This window comes from Tenrec ecaudatus, chromosome 15 (assembly GCF_050624435.1).
Source record: "Tenrec ecaudatus isolate mTenEca1 chromosome 15, mTenEca1.hap1, whole genome shotgun sequence".
In the NCBI taxonomy this organism is placed as follows: Eukaryota; Metazoa; Chordata; class Mammalia; order Afrosoricida; family Tenrecidae; genus Tenrec; species Tenrec ecaudatus.
The window spans coordinates 53318344-53332336 of NC_134544.1; the positions used below are offsets into that span (position 1 = coordinate 53318344).

General features: G+C 46.8%; 1 protein-coding gene across 2 annotated transcripts in view; it reads left to right on the forward strand.

Annotated features, from left to right (window-relative positions):
- Window positions 1-3863: 3863 nt before the first annotated feature.
- ANKRD29 (ankyrin repeat domain 29) overlaps window positions 3864-13993 on the forward strand; it is a 63549-nt gene continuing 53419 nt past the window's right edge. Inside the window, exon 1 of one of the 2 annotated variants that reach the window (XM_075532518.1) lies at window positions 3864-4140. In XM_075532518.1, the coding sequence (XP_075388633.1) occupies window positions 4006-4140 (135 nt within the window). In that variant the 5' untranslated portion in view covers window positions 3864-4005. The remainder of the gene's footprint in view (window positions 4141-13993) is intronic. The other variant, XM_075532520.1, reaches the window with a different exon arrangement.

A 13993-nucleotide genomic window follows, 5' to 3' on the forward strand; every position in this document is an offset into this window, starting at 1 on the left:
TGGCGTGGGAGGGAAGGTGATCCTCAAGGGGCCTGGACAAAGAAGCTGCCGCTCTGTTGGGTCGTGAACAACCAGGGGGCGAGTGAGCTGTCTGGGCTTAATTTCATGTGTCAGATGCAGTGTGGAGTCACCAGGCTGAGGAGGAGTTGTCTGGCCTTAATCATTAGGGTCTTGTCCTACTTGGGAGCTTATTTGTTTATTTATTTAAAAGATCACCTTATTGGGGGCTCTTATAGCTGGGAGCTTTTTTAAAGAAGACAAGATATGTGGGATGGTGTGCAGCCCCATTCTGGCCAGCGGCTTTGACTAGAAGCCCATCAGCAGCCTGGCCAGAGACACACCACCAAAAACAATGTGGAACAGCAAGTGTGGCTTGGGAAAGGAAACATGACTTGAAGTCAGACAAAACAAGTCTAACGTGATCGTTCACTGTGGTGTTTTAGGGTACAAAAGAGACCCCAATCTCAAATACGATATAATGAGAACATTTGCTCAATCTTAAAAGGGACAAAGATGGCCCAAAGATACAGGCATATCATCCGGAGGAGTTAGGCCATTAGCACAAAGTAAAAAAAAAATGTCCCATGGTTTGTTGATATACAAAGTTTTCAAAAAGTCATGGGAGGGCAAAGGAAGCTGTCACAAAAGCATGATTGGTGGCAAATCAATGCATCATCACTACAGGTGGGACTGACTGCCGAACAGGAACAGGACTATGATAGGGACATGTACAGCATGTTTGATAGAAGGGATACACAATTAAGTCCAAGGCCTCCTGACCAACACCATCAGGGTGAAGTTCATAGGACATGACTCGTGACTGTGCCCCCACCCCCACCCCGGTACTATCTCCAGGGCGATGACCTCTGTCAAGGCAGGCAAGCCACTAAGAGAGACTTCCCTTTCCTGGATTATTGGGGAGAGGGTTGGAGGCAACCCACTTCCTAAGGCATTCTGCCTGATGGCATGATTATCTACATCCTAGGTTAATGATCACAAAGAATTCAATGGAGGCTTAATCTGTATGGGGTCACTGCACATGACTTTAGGGCTGTCCTACTAACTCAGAGCCTCCGGAAAATTGGGCTGCTCCGAATTTAAGCACTAATGCAGTGGGATCAAGACGAGGGTTTCTGTACTCATAAAGATGCACAGCCTCCGGAACTGCAAGGGGCAGTCTACTCTGCCCTAGAGAGTCCCTGTAAGTCAGAATGGACTGCATAGCTGTGAGGTTGCCTTTTGTTGTTGTTGATTTCATCTCTCATACTCTCCTAATAGTTTCATCTGTGCAATGGGCACAATACCTACTGAGTTGGATTTGTAGGTGCACTTGTTACATAAAGAGCATTTAAAATATTCGTTCTCCCACCCCCTTTTGTATGTCAGAAATGATACAGAAACCTCCCATCCTGAGCCTATCTGATAATATTATGTGGGACAACTTCAAAGGTGGCCCATCCATAGACTCTTGAGTCAAGGAAAAAACATTGTCTTTTTGGACTTAACACTTTTAATGTTCTGTTCAATTTGGGGATGTTTCATTTCAAAATTTTTCTAAACAAAAGGTACAACAATTAATATCTAAAAGAAAAGCAGTTCATTGTTAATTTTCATTTGTAGCTGTCTTTTTCACTTTTCACTTGAATATCCATCTTTAGATAAATTGAGAAGTGAGCAGAAAGTGCACACGTAGGGGAGGGGAAGGCACGGCGTGACTGGACACATCCACTCGTACATCTGCACTTGAGTGTTCTAGAAAGGCCAGTATTGCCTCTTATACTTTACAAACAGCAGTTTGTTCTTGTGGGTTGATTTGTGAGCTTAAAGGAAAGTTCTAACTCCTGGTCCTGTAGATAGGGCCTTGATATGGGTCTTTTCAGATATCATGAGTCAATGTGAAGTCATACCAGAGTAGGCTGGAGCCGAATCCATTGTAAAAGGGAGACAAGGAGCAGAGACCCAGATGCAGAGGTGGCCAGGATTGGAGAGATGCTGCTATAAGCCAAGGAACACTGGGAGCCGCCAGAAGCTGGGCGGGTGGAGGAAGAGTCCTTGAATGGAGGCTTCTCAGGAGCAGAAGCCTGCTGGGATCCGTCAGCCGAGCTGGTCTTCACTCTCGTCCATTTCTCTAGTTAACAGGAAAAAGAAGGTGACCACCACCTAAAATGTAAGGTGTCATATACAAAAACAACAACAACAAGCTCAAGGATTCCTTGTTTTAGCATTGGGAAAACCTCCTTTTGTTCACATTGAGACAAGTTAGCAGGGTTAGCCGAACCCCCTCCTTTCTGGCCCACCCTCCTGTGCCAGTTCAAACTGCCACCACCTCTGATGGCATTTGTGAGACACATTGTGACTTGCTGAATTTCCCATTGAAATCGCCTCCAGGCAATGGGGCTGAATGAGAGAGGCCACTGGTTCTACAAATGGTAGTCAGCATGGTGCATCGTGATGCACAGATTTCCCTGTTAGAACAGGTTTGAGACACTGAGTTGATTCAACAGCCCTGGCATCTGTGGAGGATACCATCCAACCAGCAAGATCTTCAGGGACATGGACCAAAAGCCCGCCCAACTACACGAGTGATCTCCCAGAATGTGTTTTGTTCATCAGTATCAGATGCCCCCTTGAAAGAATCCATCTGGGAGGGATTGCTGTTTGCACACCTAATCAACATCATCCCCGTTAAAAACTCCAGCAACAATTTTATTCTAGGAGATGGGGGGTGAGCATTGGAAAGGCCCTCCCTACGTCTATCTACAGACTCTCCCACAGAAAACAAAAAACTCCCTGCCATCGAGTTGATGCCGACGCATAGTGACCCTCTAGGACACTGTAGAACTAGCCCTCTGAATTTCCAGAACTGTAACTTTTTACAAGACAAGCAAGCCTAATCTTTGGAGCAGCTGATGGTTTCAAACGGCTGGCCTTGCAGTTACCACCCCGGTGTGTGAACCATGAGCAACCAGGGCTCCTACTAGTGAACGTGAGAAAAATCTCCGCCTTTCCTTGTGATTTTTAGTCGGCAAGAAGTAAGATTCTTCTCTTATTGTGTTGGTTAGGGAATGGTGCCTCCGGTAATACATCCAACATCCTCAATTCAGACTTCCAGCCCCTAGAAGTATTGAAGACTGAATGCGTTTCTTTAAGTCACCTATGCTGTAGCAGCCCCAGGGAAACGAATCTGCTTTCCCATCCGACTTCCCCCAAGCCCACACTGGGCGCACAGCCAGCGGTCTGTGTGAGCTCCTGTAACGTCCTAGAGACGACTGGATGATGGGATGGAGAAGGGACGTGATTGGGTTCCTTCACTTTCAAAAAGGATAGTACTGCTTAATACTCATGCAGTCTAAAGCCTTGTTGGAGCTCTGCTGGCATAGTGGTTAGATATTGACCTGCTAACCACAAAGTCGGCAGTTCAAAACCACCAGCTGCTTCAAAACCACCAGCTGCTCAGCGAAAGAAACGCCAGGCTCCCTACTGCTGTAAAGAGTTACGGTATCTAAGCCCACTGGGGCAGTCTTCCCTGTCCTATTGTCTCTATGAGTCGGAAATCCATGGCAGTAAAGTTTGGAGGTTTGGGGGGTTCCCTGGGAGTTTAAAAAATAAAACTTTAAAAATCAGGTTGGTAGAAAAAGAAGAGGTGAGCGGAGAAAACCAAGAGAGAGAGAAAAGAAAATGCAAGGATGGAAACCGTTATTTGAAAAGGAGCGATCTCTCTCGTAAAATGTTATATTGGCATCGTGATCATCTGTGTGCTGTTGGGGAAGTTGAGGCCGACCAGGGTAGTGTGGTGTGTGTGGTGTGTGTGGTGTGTGGTGTGTGGTGTGTGGTGTGTGTGTGTGTGTGTGTGTGTGTGTGTGTGTGTGTGTCCCGGGCGGCGGGAGCGCGCGGCGCGCGGAGGCCACCCCTCTGCGGAACGGGCCGAGGCGGCCGCGCACGGAAGGCACCCGGGCCGGAAGCGCGCGGTGCCCGGGCGGCGGCCGGGGAGGGAGCGCCGCGGTCATGTGCACCATGTCTTTCAAGGTGAGCGCCGCGGGGGAGCCGGGCAGGATGTCCCGGGCCTGGTGGCGGACGTGCGGCAACGGGGCCCGCATCCCGCGGCCGGAGGACGCGGTGGGGCCGGCGTGGGGCCCGCAGGTTCGTGGCGTGGGCGCGTGGCTGCGCGCGAAGGGGACGGTCGGTGGGCGCCAGGGGCGCCTTGCGGGGCCGGCGTGGGTCGCGGAGCAGCCCGCGGTCAGCGCTTCCCCGCCGCAGAGCGGCGGCTGCGCCTCGGGAGGGGCGGCGGCTGCGGAGCCAGAGTCCCCAGCTGTCCCTTGGGGTCCTTAGTCCGGAAGCCCAGCTGCATCCGCTGCTGCCTCCTCCAACAGTCCTTTGGGGGAGCACTGAAACTGACTGGGGAGCCCTGGCGAAAAGAGTTCGTGGAAGTCATTCCATCCAATCCCCGCATTTGAGAAAGACGCGTGACGGTATGGGTTTGCTCGGACTGGAAGGTTGTCATTTTTTAAAAAGTCGCTAAAATCCACTGAGCACTTGAGATGCGCCTACTCTGAAGGGAAGGCATCGCGTGCCGCATCTGAACCCTTGTGAAGGCAGGTGCTCTTTTGTTTTCTTTTCCCAATGAGAAAACTCAAACACCGGGGAGTTACAGTCTCCCCACCGCCTTCCAGCCAGCAAGTTCACGGTGGTAAGCTCCAAGGGCAAGTATTTCTGACTCTGGCCACTGTAGACCCTATTGTCTTTTGCAGTCGTTCTGAGGAAGGGCTCTGGAGGTTTGCGTGTGAGATAGCCTTCTCTGGCTACAATTTGAAAAGGGTGGAGCTGGGGAACCCAGCAGGAGGGTGTTGTGGCGATCTTGTGGTACAGACAGGCGTGGCTCAGGGCAGAGGCTGCAAGGCTGGATGGAAGTAGACGACTGGGAGGAACGTTCAGGATTTAAAACAGCATGCTCCAGGCTTGATTGCATGTACGGAATTAGAGAAGACTGGGAGGATGAAGAAACCAGCTTTGTTTGGGGAGGAGGATTCTCTACCCCAACCCCCCACCCCCAACACACACACGGACACACCTTGATATTTGGTTTAATAAAAGAAAACAAAAACCCCAAACTCATTGCCACCAAGTCAATGCTGACACATAGCAACCCTATAGGACAGGGCACAATTGTCCCTGCAATTTTCTGAGACTGTGTGATTTAATAGACCTTCAGCACCTCCAGTTTCACAAGATCCCCAAGTGATTTTTCTAAGGCAGTGCTTCCCAAACTTCCCAATGCCGAGACCCTTTCATACAGTTCCTCATGTTGTGGTGACCCCCCAACCATAACATTATTTTTGTTGCTACTTCATAACTGTCATTTTGAATGGACCAAGGGGTCGAGACCCACAGATTGAGAACTGCTGTTCTAAGGTGAATGGAAAGTACGGGTTGGAAGCCCTACTTAGAACATAGCAAGTTTGAGGATGGCATGGTAGTTCGAGTAGAGATGCTGACTACACAGAGCTACAAACCAGGAACAAACCTGGGGAGAAAGTCTCCGCAGGAGCTAGAGATTAGAGTTTGGGACCAGCAGTGTCAAGTGGTAATCGAAGCCAGAGGAATGTGGGTGTTGTCCAGTAGAGCGTGTAAATATGGAGAAGAGAACAGAAAACAAAATCTCGTTGGGAATCAGAATGGAAGGAGCCTGGTGGTGTAGCGCTCACAAGCTAAAAGTCGGCAGTTTGAAACCACCACCTGCTTGCAGGGAGAACGATGAGACTTTCTGTTCCAGGTACGACAGTCTCTCCAGCCCACAGAGGCAGCTCCGCTCTGTCCTCTAGGGCGGCTGTGAGTCGAGATTGGCTCGATGGCAGGAAGATGGAAATGGAACAGCTAGAGATGGCCAAGAAAACTCCTGAGAAAGTGAGGTCAGGTCAATAGAGAGGAGGACTGTTAATCTGTAAGAGAAGTCAGGTCATCTAAGAACTGAAACCATCCACTGGAGAGCAGAACAAACAAGACCACCAGTGAGCTTGTGGAAATAGCAAGTGTAGAGAACTCTTTCAAGAAACTCTACCAGAAAAGGGGATTGTGTGAAAGTGTTTCATTAAAGATGGTAAAGACTTGAGCATCTTTAAATGATAGACAACCCAGTATACAAAAGACAGCCCAGCTTACACATGGCGAAGGACCCGAATAGACATTTCTCCAAAGAAGATACACAGTGGACAATAAACCCAGGAAAAGATGCTCCACACCTTTAGGTATTAGGGAAAGGCAAGTCAAAAAGCCACAAGAAAATAAATACCACCTCACACCCACTGAAAGGACCATTATCAAACAGATCAACAATGACAAGTGGTGGCTGGGTGGGGGTGGATGGAGAGATTGGAATCTGTACACGTTACAGGTGGGAATGTAAAAAAGCGTAATTTGGCAGTTCTTAAAAATTTTAATGTGATGTTATCATATGACTCAGCAATTCTCTTCGGTATATACCCAAAAGAATTGAAAACCTGCCTACACACACAAAAAAAAAACTTATTCAAGAATGTTCATTGCAATTAGTCATACTAGCCAAAGAGTGGAAACAATCCCAATGTCTATCAACTGGAGAACCGAAGCCTAGTATATCTGTGCAATGGACGATCCTTCACCTATGAAAAGGTGTGAAATACTGACACAGCTACAGCATGCATGAACCAAGGCTATACCATGCAGAGTGAAAGAAGCTGATGATTCCATTTTTATAAAATGTCCAGGATCTGCCTCTCCAGAGAGACAAAAGATTGATTAGTAGGTGCCAGGTGCTTGGGGGAAGAGAGAGTGACTGTGGGTGGGTATGAAGTTTCTTTTGGGAGTGATGGAAATGTTCCGGACCAGGTAGTGGTGATGGTTACACAACCTTATGAGTAAATTAATGAACATTGAATTGCATAATTTAAAAGGGGGGATTTATGGTATGCGAGTCATCTCAATTTGAAGAGGAATGATGAAAATTGGGACAGCAAGTGCTGGCAAGTCTTAGGAGTAGAGGGGCTGATGGAATTGAGTGAGTGTATATAAATTATTCAGGACACAAGAGTGGGGGAGAACAAGAACCAGGCTCCACTAGCTTTAGAGGTGAACTAAAACAGGTGGTAAAAGACACTGTGTTAGTCTGGGTAGACTAGGGAAACAAATTCATAAACATGCACATATGTAAATAAGGAGAGGTTAATATACAAGAGGAATTGAACATTGAGAAAACATCCAACCCAGTCCAGTCCAAGGCCATAGTCTGATATTAGCCCATCTGTCTGATACCAATCTATAAAGTCCTCTTCAGACTCACAAAACACATGCAATGAAACCATATGCAGGACGATCACAAGCCAGTGGGTAGAAAGTCTTTGGGGCCAGTGGTGGTGTAAGCATCTCAGCGCTGGCAGGGGTCTCTCTGTGGCTCCTCCAGCTTCCGAAGTCTGGTTGCATCCATGTGTCTTGTCTTCTGCAATGTCTCCCAGGAAGTAGCAGAGAGAGAGAGAGGTGTCTTCACCTCCAAGGAGGAAGTCCCAGATTTCCCAGAATTCTCAGAAGGCCATGCCCACACAGAAGTCTCATTGGCTATCTCCAGATTGACAGCCTAGACTCCACCCCTACACTCTTAATCCTTAAATTGACACCAGATTAGTTGACTACCACAGACACCTTCAAATGTGTTATTTTGTTCAGCCCCCTGCTAAAGATTTCTTTTTTCACACCAAAATACTGTCTCAGAATCCACATTTTAGCAAGATCCCTGGTTGATTCACCCAGAGTCCCAGGTGGTTCTTATATAGGTATAGGAATACACAGATGGATGTTGTTGAAATGCAGGTTCTGACTCAGTGTATTGGAAGTGGAAAAGACGACCTCTCAGCAGGGGGGGTTGAGAATTCCAAAGCCTTGGTGGCAAGCCTCTTGCATGGGTAGATCTAATGGGTACATCTCTTGCATGGGAAGGAGGTCAGATCTAATGTGGACACAGGTGTTTTGTAAGTGGAAGGACAGGACACTGTCAGGGTTTGGAGTGAGTAGAAAGAAAACAGGTACCAATATTTTCCGTGAATAAGAATGATGCGGTGACAACTACCAGGTGAGGTAAAGGATGAGAAGGTGGAATGGCCTGCGTCGTGAAGGAGTGGAGACTTACACACCAGAGAAGGAGGAAGAGAGAGCTGGAAGCCGGGTGAGGGAGCGGTCCTGCCTTCTCCGGGAAAGGGAGCTGGGGCACCACTGCCAGGGAGGCTGGGGAGCACTAAGTTAAGGGTGCAGCTAAGGTGATTCTCTTCATGGGGAATGAGCTCGGTCGCGATGAGTGTAGTATGAGTTCAGAGGGGTAAACGGTGCAGAGGGAAGTTTGGAGTGTGTGTGTGTGGGGGGGGATTCCAAGTCACCAGGGAGATGGCATCAGCCTACCAGCACTCATCTGTCCCTCTCGCATCTTGGCCCATATATTGCTTCCATCGCAGCCTACGGTGATACTCGAGGGATTGAGGTGTTTTTAATTGTGGTGCAATATATGCAATAGCATCTTTGCTATATCCATCAATGTTATGTGTAAAATTGCAATCAACCAAACTCACTGTCACCGAATCAATGCTGGCTCACAGTTACCCTGTAGGACATGGTGGAACCACCCCTGTGGGTTTCTGAGGCTGTACCTCTTCACTGGAGTAGAAAGCCTCCTCTTTCTCCTGCAGAGAAACTGGTGGGTTCAAACTGCTGACTTTGCAGTTAGCAGTCCAATGCATAACCACTGGGCCACCAAGATTCCCATTCAAGTGCATAAATTAACCAAAACCAAACCAATTGCCATTGGGTGGGTGCTGATTCATGGAGATTCCATGTGTGTTCCATTGGTTTTTCCACAGCTGGTGCACACATTCTTACCCTGTAAGTAACGTCTTTTTATTGAGCACTTGGTGAAAGCTATCTTGATTGAAGACTATCGATTTTATCTCGATGATTCAGAGTGACTGGCATGTAGGCCCTTGCACCTCTGAATCCCACAGGGCCTGGTGTGTTCACTGATTTCGCCTCTGTTCTGCTGTCATGGTGTCTGTCTGCTTCCAGTAAGATTCTCTCACAACTAAAGTCCGAATTTTTCCTGGCTGGGAAAATATCATTAAAAATTTAGAATTCTTGTTAAAGAAAAAGTAAACTCAGCATGCAGATCGAAGTCTTATTGTGGATTCAAGTTCATGAATTGCAGTACACTGGCTCAATAACAGCTATTCAGTTACTCAGAAGCCCTAATGGCGTAGTGGTTATGCATTGGGCTGCTAACCACAAAGTCAGCAGTTTGAAACCACCAGCTGCTCCTCAGGAGAAAGATGAGGCTTTCTACTCCCCAAAAGAACAATGGTCTTGGAAACCCACAGGGGAAGGTCTACTCTGTCCTACAGGGTCGCTGTGGGTCAAAATCAACCTGATGGTAGTGAGTTTTGTTTTGTTCTTTTATTCAATGACTCAGGTACTCTCCAGAGTTCAGGGGGCCAAAAATCTAGCAGAATAGTGGGGTGGGGAAGGGGAGGATTACTGTACTAAAGGACAACATAGCTAGGCAAAAGTAAATTTCTGGGTCTTTTTTTAAATGACTTACTCAAGGAAGTAAAAATATCTCAATCCCTGTATCATCTTCGTGGTAGAAGGTGCTCACACAGTGGCTGACATAGGGGAACTTAAGTTTCATCCTTGTAATGTATTGAGAGCCTACACATTATTTCATATTTGTTACAACTCCAACTCACCAATCAACTTAAATTAGTAAAGCTATGCATATTTTTAAAGACATTTCTTGAGATAAAACCTAAATTCTATACAAGTCACACAATTTGAAATATGCAACTCTGTGGTTTTTGTTATATTCACAGAATTGCTTTGTCACCACCTCATTCGTCTTAGAACATTATCATCACCATAAAAAGAAACTTCTATCCATTAACTGTGACTTCACATTACACACACACACACACACACACACACACACACACACACACAAACACTCCCAGTCCTGAGCAACCACTGGTGGCACTGTCGGTTAGCTGTTAGGCTGATGACTGCAAGGTCAGCAGTTCAACCCCACCAGGCACTCTCAAGAAGAAAGAAGAGGCTGCCTGCTCTCGTAAAGATTTACAATTTCAGACACACAAAGGAGCAGCAGTTCTACACTGCCCTATCAGATTGGTAATCAGATTGATAACAGGCTATTGGGTTTAGTTTTGATATTGATGTAGGTTTTGTTTTTTACCTATTTTGGGCCTATTTTTGACATATATGTTTCTAGAAGATTAAACTGTGATCTTGCGTTTTAAGTTGGGAAATGCTGCCATGATCCACACCTACCTCTTAAGGCAGAATGCCCAGGGCCTATCACTTAATTGTGTCTTGTAGTTTCCTGTCATTCACATAAGTCTAATGGTACTGAACAACCTGGGGGCTTAGGCCTGTTTGATGTTTCTCCAGCATTCTGGAGCTGGAGCTGTGGCAGCGTTATTGCATGAGTGTTGGACTGGTAACCGCAAGGTTGGCAGTTCAAATCCCTCAGACACTCAGCAGGAGGAAGATAAGGCTATCAGCTCCCATAAAGGTTTACAGCCTCAGAAACCATGTAAGCCACGCTGACTCTAATCAGTTCAATAGCAGGGGGTTGCTTTCTTTAAACACCCTGACAGTCTCCGAGACTGTGCAGAGATGAGCCAGTGTCATCTCACCAATGGCCTCTGCCCATGGCTTCTACATCCATCATTTGGCACAGTGTCCAACATCAGAGGAGCTGATTGCTATGTAAAGCTGTGTAAAGTCTCTTGATTGAATTAAATGCTTGTTATTCTAAACCAGGGGTGTCAAACTCAATTAAAACGCGGGCCATTTGACGCAACAGGCAAGATTCACGCGGGCCACATCACATTTACAAATTTTGTAAAATTTATATTTTGAAGTGAGGATTCAGGAATATGGATTGTATCATTAAAACACTATATAATTGCTTTTATTTAAGCATTTATTTTATTTAATGTTTTTATAAAACTAAAATGATTCTTTTTTACCGGAAACTTGGCAGCACTTTCCTCCTACTAGTTTTCATTTACCTCTTATGTTGTGACCGGAAAATATGACAAAGTAACTAATAAAAAACACAAAATGTTGGACAGCTGACAAACGTGATGCACAATTGCAACGGCTTCCCTAGCACTGCTGCTAGGTATGATTCATAACAGCACAAACCAGAGTGCTCTTTTTAACCTGCTCGCTATTGGGGTCTGTTTACATTATGTGACAATGAGAGTGGCAGACATATCACTTCCAAACATCACTGGAACTGAGTCAGAGCGTTTCTACACGTCCACAGGCCCCCAGGAAAGGCACTGGGACACCTGTATACTCGTCTTCAGTAGTTAAAGGGTTAACGAGGGAATTGTGTGCACGGTATTGCCTCGCTCTCCCCTAAGCACTATTTTCTCCATAACAATTTTTCTACTTTCATTTTATTTCAGAGCATCACGGACCACAAAAAATTACCTTGGGGGCTGCATGCAGCCCATAGGCCGCCAGTTTGACACCCCTGTTCTAAACCGTCTTTGAAAATGATAAAGTCACTCCCCCAACTTAGCCTTTAGTCCAAATTCTAGTTCTGTACAAGTAGTTTCTCTTCTGGGTTTCCTCCCCGCCCCGCCCCCTGCCCCCCACCCCGTTCCTGTATTCAGCTTCTGTTTGGGTGCCCATCAGGGGTGGAGCCACCCAGATTCTGGCAGTAAAGGAGAAACAAGGAGAGAAAATGGGGTAGTCTGTGGTGGGATTTTCTTGGTAAATATTTACACTCCATTTTTCTCACAAGATAGAAACTTTCCGTCTCTGGACCCCAACAAGCGTGACTTCCAATCCTTGCTCTTCTTAACTCTGTGACCATGAGTAATTCACTTACTCTATCCGAGCCTCAGTCCCTTTATCTGAAAAACAGGTATAAGAATTGAGAACATTATGCTGAGTGAATGAAGTCTGTCACCGAAGGACAGGTCCTGCATGGTCCTTCTTCTATGATGTATCTCGTAGGGGAGAGTTCCTCAGTGACCACCAGGGTGGGCAGAGCGTAGGGGGTGTGAGGGGCCTCATCGCTCAGGTTGCGCGAAGCTTCCGTTAGGACGATGAAGCAGCTGTGAACAGAGAAATGAAGATGGTTGACCAACATGGTAACTATCATTGATGTCATCTGTGAAGACTATTGAAATGGCCACTGTTGTGTGACGTATATATTGACCTCAAATTGTTTTTAACCAATGGGGACAGTAATCATACCTATCTGTGGAGTTTTTCTCGGCACACCACCTGATACAGAATACAGCCTCAATGTTAGCTGCTATGATTTAAAATAGTGCAACCAACCAGCTTGAGAGAGACTTGCTGATCTTCTTGTAGAGCTGTCAGACAAACCAAGGAAGAACTCTAAGGGGGGTCACAGGGTGACTTAAACACTGTGGTCTGTGCATAAACGTTTTGGTGCACATCGATCCCAGTCAAGGTGAAAGGGTTTGCCCCTCCCTGCTCCAGACCATTCTCAATCTGATTGATCCTGGAGGAGATGTGGAAGCCATCCAGGGAAGTCATCCAGATTTGTAGAGCCCAAGTGGTAGGTCGGAGGACCTTCCGTCTTAGCAGAAGAGGGGCTACATGGAGGTCTGTGGGGCCACCATTGCTTCTTCCTTGCTGCCTGGAGGAGAAGAACTCTACAAGAGGGGGGACAGTTGCTGGTTGAAACACCAGCCTCAAGCAACAGACTGCCGGACGCTTAAGCCCAGTGACCTCATCAGAAATATGGGGCTTCAGTAACACCCACCTGGCTGAGCTGCGATGAGGACTTCAGGAGCTCCTACCTGTAGTTACAGCGGAGTCGGTTCAGACTTGTGGTAGTTACATCATCTGGTGTTAACTTGCAAAGGCATGGAGACTAGCCTATCGATCAGGTCACAGGCTCCAAGATGTGAATGCAATATACCGGTATGAAGTAGGAAACCAGTAGAGAGAGCTGAGGGGCCGGCCCCAATCCCAACTTCGTGGACAGCCCCTACTCCCCTCAGAAGAATTTATTTCATAGGACAGCACTGAAGCTACAGCTCAGGGAGAGGGACATGTCTGATCAGAGCACATGGGAGCGAATGAAGTGGGAGGAAGAGAATGTGGAGCACATCCTGGCCCACCAAGCCTTGAGAACGATATCCCTGCTCAGAGCAGGCAATGCACAGAGAGGACCATATGGCTGGCTCCACTATGAGACACGACATCCCTCACTGACCCATAGCCCTATGGGAGACAACACTGGAGACACAGTGGGGGAATTGTGCCAAATCTGACCCTACCTCATCGAGGCAAAACACTAAGGGCGTGCAACAGAACAGCAAGGGGAACAGAGCAAAGAAGTCCTGAGAGAATACCAAAAATAAACTTTGGGGCCAGGGTGTGGCACTCCATCAGACTCGACTGGAAAACATTCCTAAAGGTCAATAGACCTTGAACGATTTACAGGCTTTTCCCTTTTGGGGCCATTATTTTGTTATTGATGTTTTGTTTTCTTTTGTTGCTTTGGTTTGCTCTGTCTTGTTTTTGTGCATATTATTATTTCTGCAGGTCTATCTAGATAAGATAGGCAGGATAGACAATCTGGAGGAGAAAACAATGGGACCAACAGTTCCGGGAGGACATGGGAGAGGAGGAGGTGGGGGAAAGGAAGCGGTGTTAACAAACCCAGGGACAAGGGAACAAGTGATCTAAAATCGGTTGAGAGGAGGGTGTAAGAGGCCTCTTAGGGCGTGATCACGGGCAATGTAATAGAGAGGAATTACTGAAGCCCAAATGAAGGCTGAGCATTACAGTGGGAAATAGCCGAAAGAGCTAGGAGGCAAAGGGCATTTATAGAGGTCTAAATACAGGAATGTACATATGTAAATATATTTATATATGAGGATGGGAAAAGAGATCTCTGTGCATATATTTATAA